At 45.3% G+C, this 844-nt stretch overlaps 1 protein-coding gene across 1 annotated transcript; it reads right to left on the reverse strand.

The window, feature by feature from the left end:
• Positions 1-348: 348 nt before the first annotated feature.
• SARC_17587 (hypothetical protein) lies at positions 349-534 on the reverse strand (the record flags this gene model as incomplete). The annotated part of the gene is made up of 1 exon (XM_014288321.1): positions 349-534. A coding segment is annotated over one exon (186 nt), but the record flags the coding sequence as incomplete, so codon positions are not given.
• Positions 535-844: the final 310 nt, after the last annotated feature.

The raw sequence follows: 844 nt of genomic DNA on the forward strand, positions 1-844 counted from the left end.
CCTACTGACTCTACTCTAATGCGATACCTAATGACTCTACTCTGTTGCCATACCTACTGACTCTACTCTGTTGCGTTACCTACTGACTCTATTCTGTTTTGATACCTACTGACTCTCCTGTGTTGCGATCCCTACTGACTCTACTCTGTTGCGATATCTACTGACTCTACTCTGTTGCGTTACCTACTGACTCTGTTCTGTTCTGATACCTACTGACTCTACTCTGTTGCGTTACCTACTGGCTCTACTCAGCTGCGATACCTACTGACTCTACTCTGTCGCGTTACCTACTGACTCTACCCTGTTGCGATACCTACTGACTCTACTCAGTAACATTACCTACTGCCTCTACTCTGTCGCGTTACCTACTTGTGAGTGCGTGTGTATTACGGCTCCGGCGCTCCGCATACGATAGGCATTGAAGAATAGAGGCGTGCACTGACTCTTCTTTAACCGTCGGTCCTCTGGCGGTCCTGCCACATCCTCTTCCCCCGGAGTGCATACAAATAGGTCATCAGGCAGCATACGTTCCTTCTGCACGCCAGAGGGTGCTATGTATATCAATTCACTGTGTAGCACGAGAGAGGAGGGTACGGATATGACAAGTACATTCCACATGACGGTCTATGTGTTTGTAAACAATGGCGTTAGACCGACCTGGACAGGGCAAGCAGCGGTACTATCTGCTGTATCTGCTATAACAAACACTATAGTGGACAATAAAGGTCACACCACAAACATTATATATATGTGTGTGGGGGGGTGTGTGTGGGTATGTGGATGTGTGGGTGTGTGGAATATATATATATATATATATATATATATTTATATATATATATATATA

The sequence above is a fragment of the Sphaeroforma arctica genome (assembly GCF_001186125.1).
Source record: "Sphaeroforma arctica JP610 unplaced genomic scaffold supercont1.11306, whole genome shotgun sequence".
NCBI lineage: Eukaryota > Ichthyosporea > Ichthyophonida > Sphaeroforma > Sphaeroforma arctica.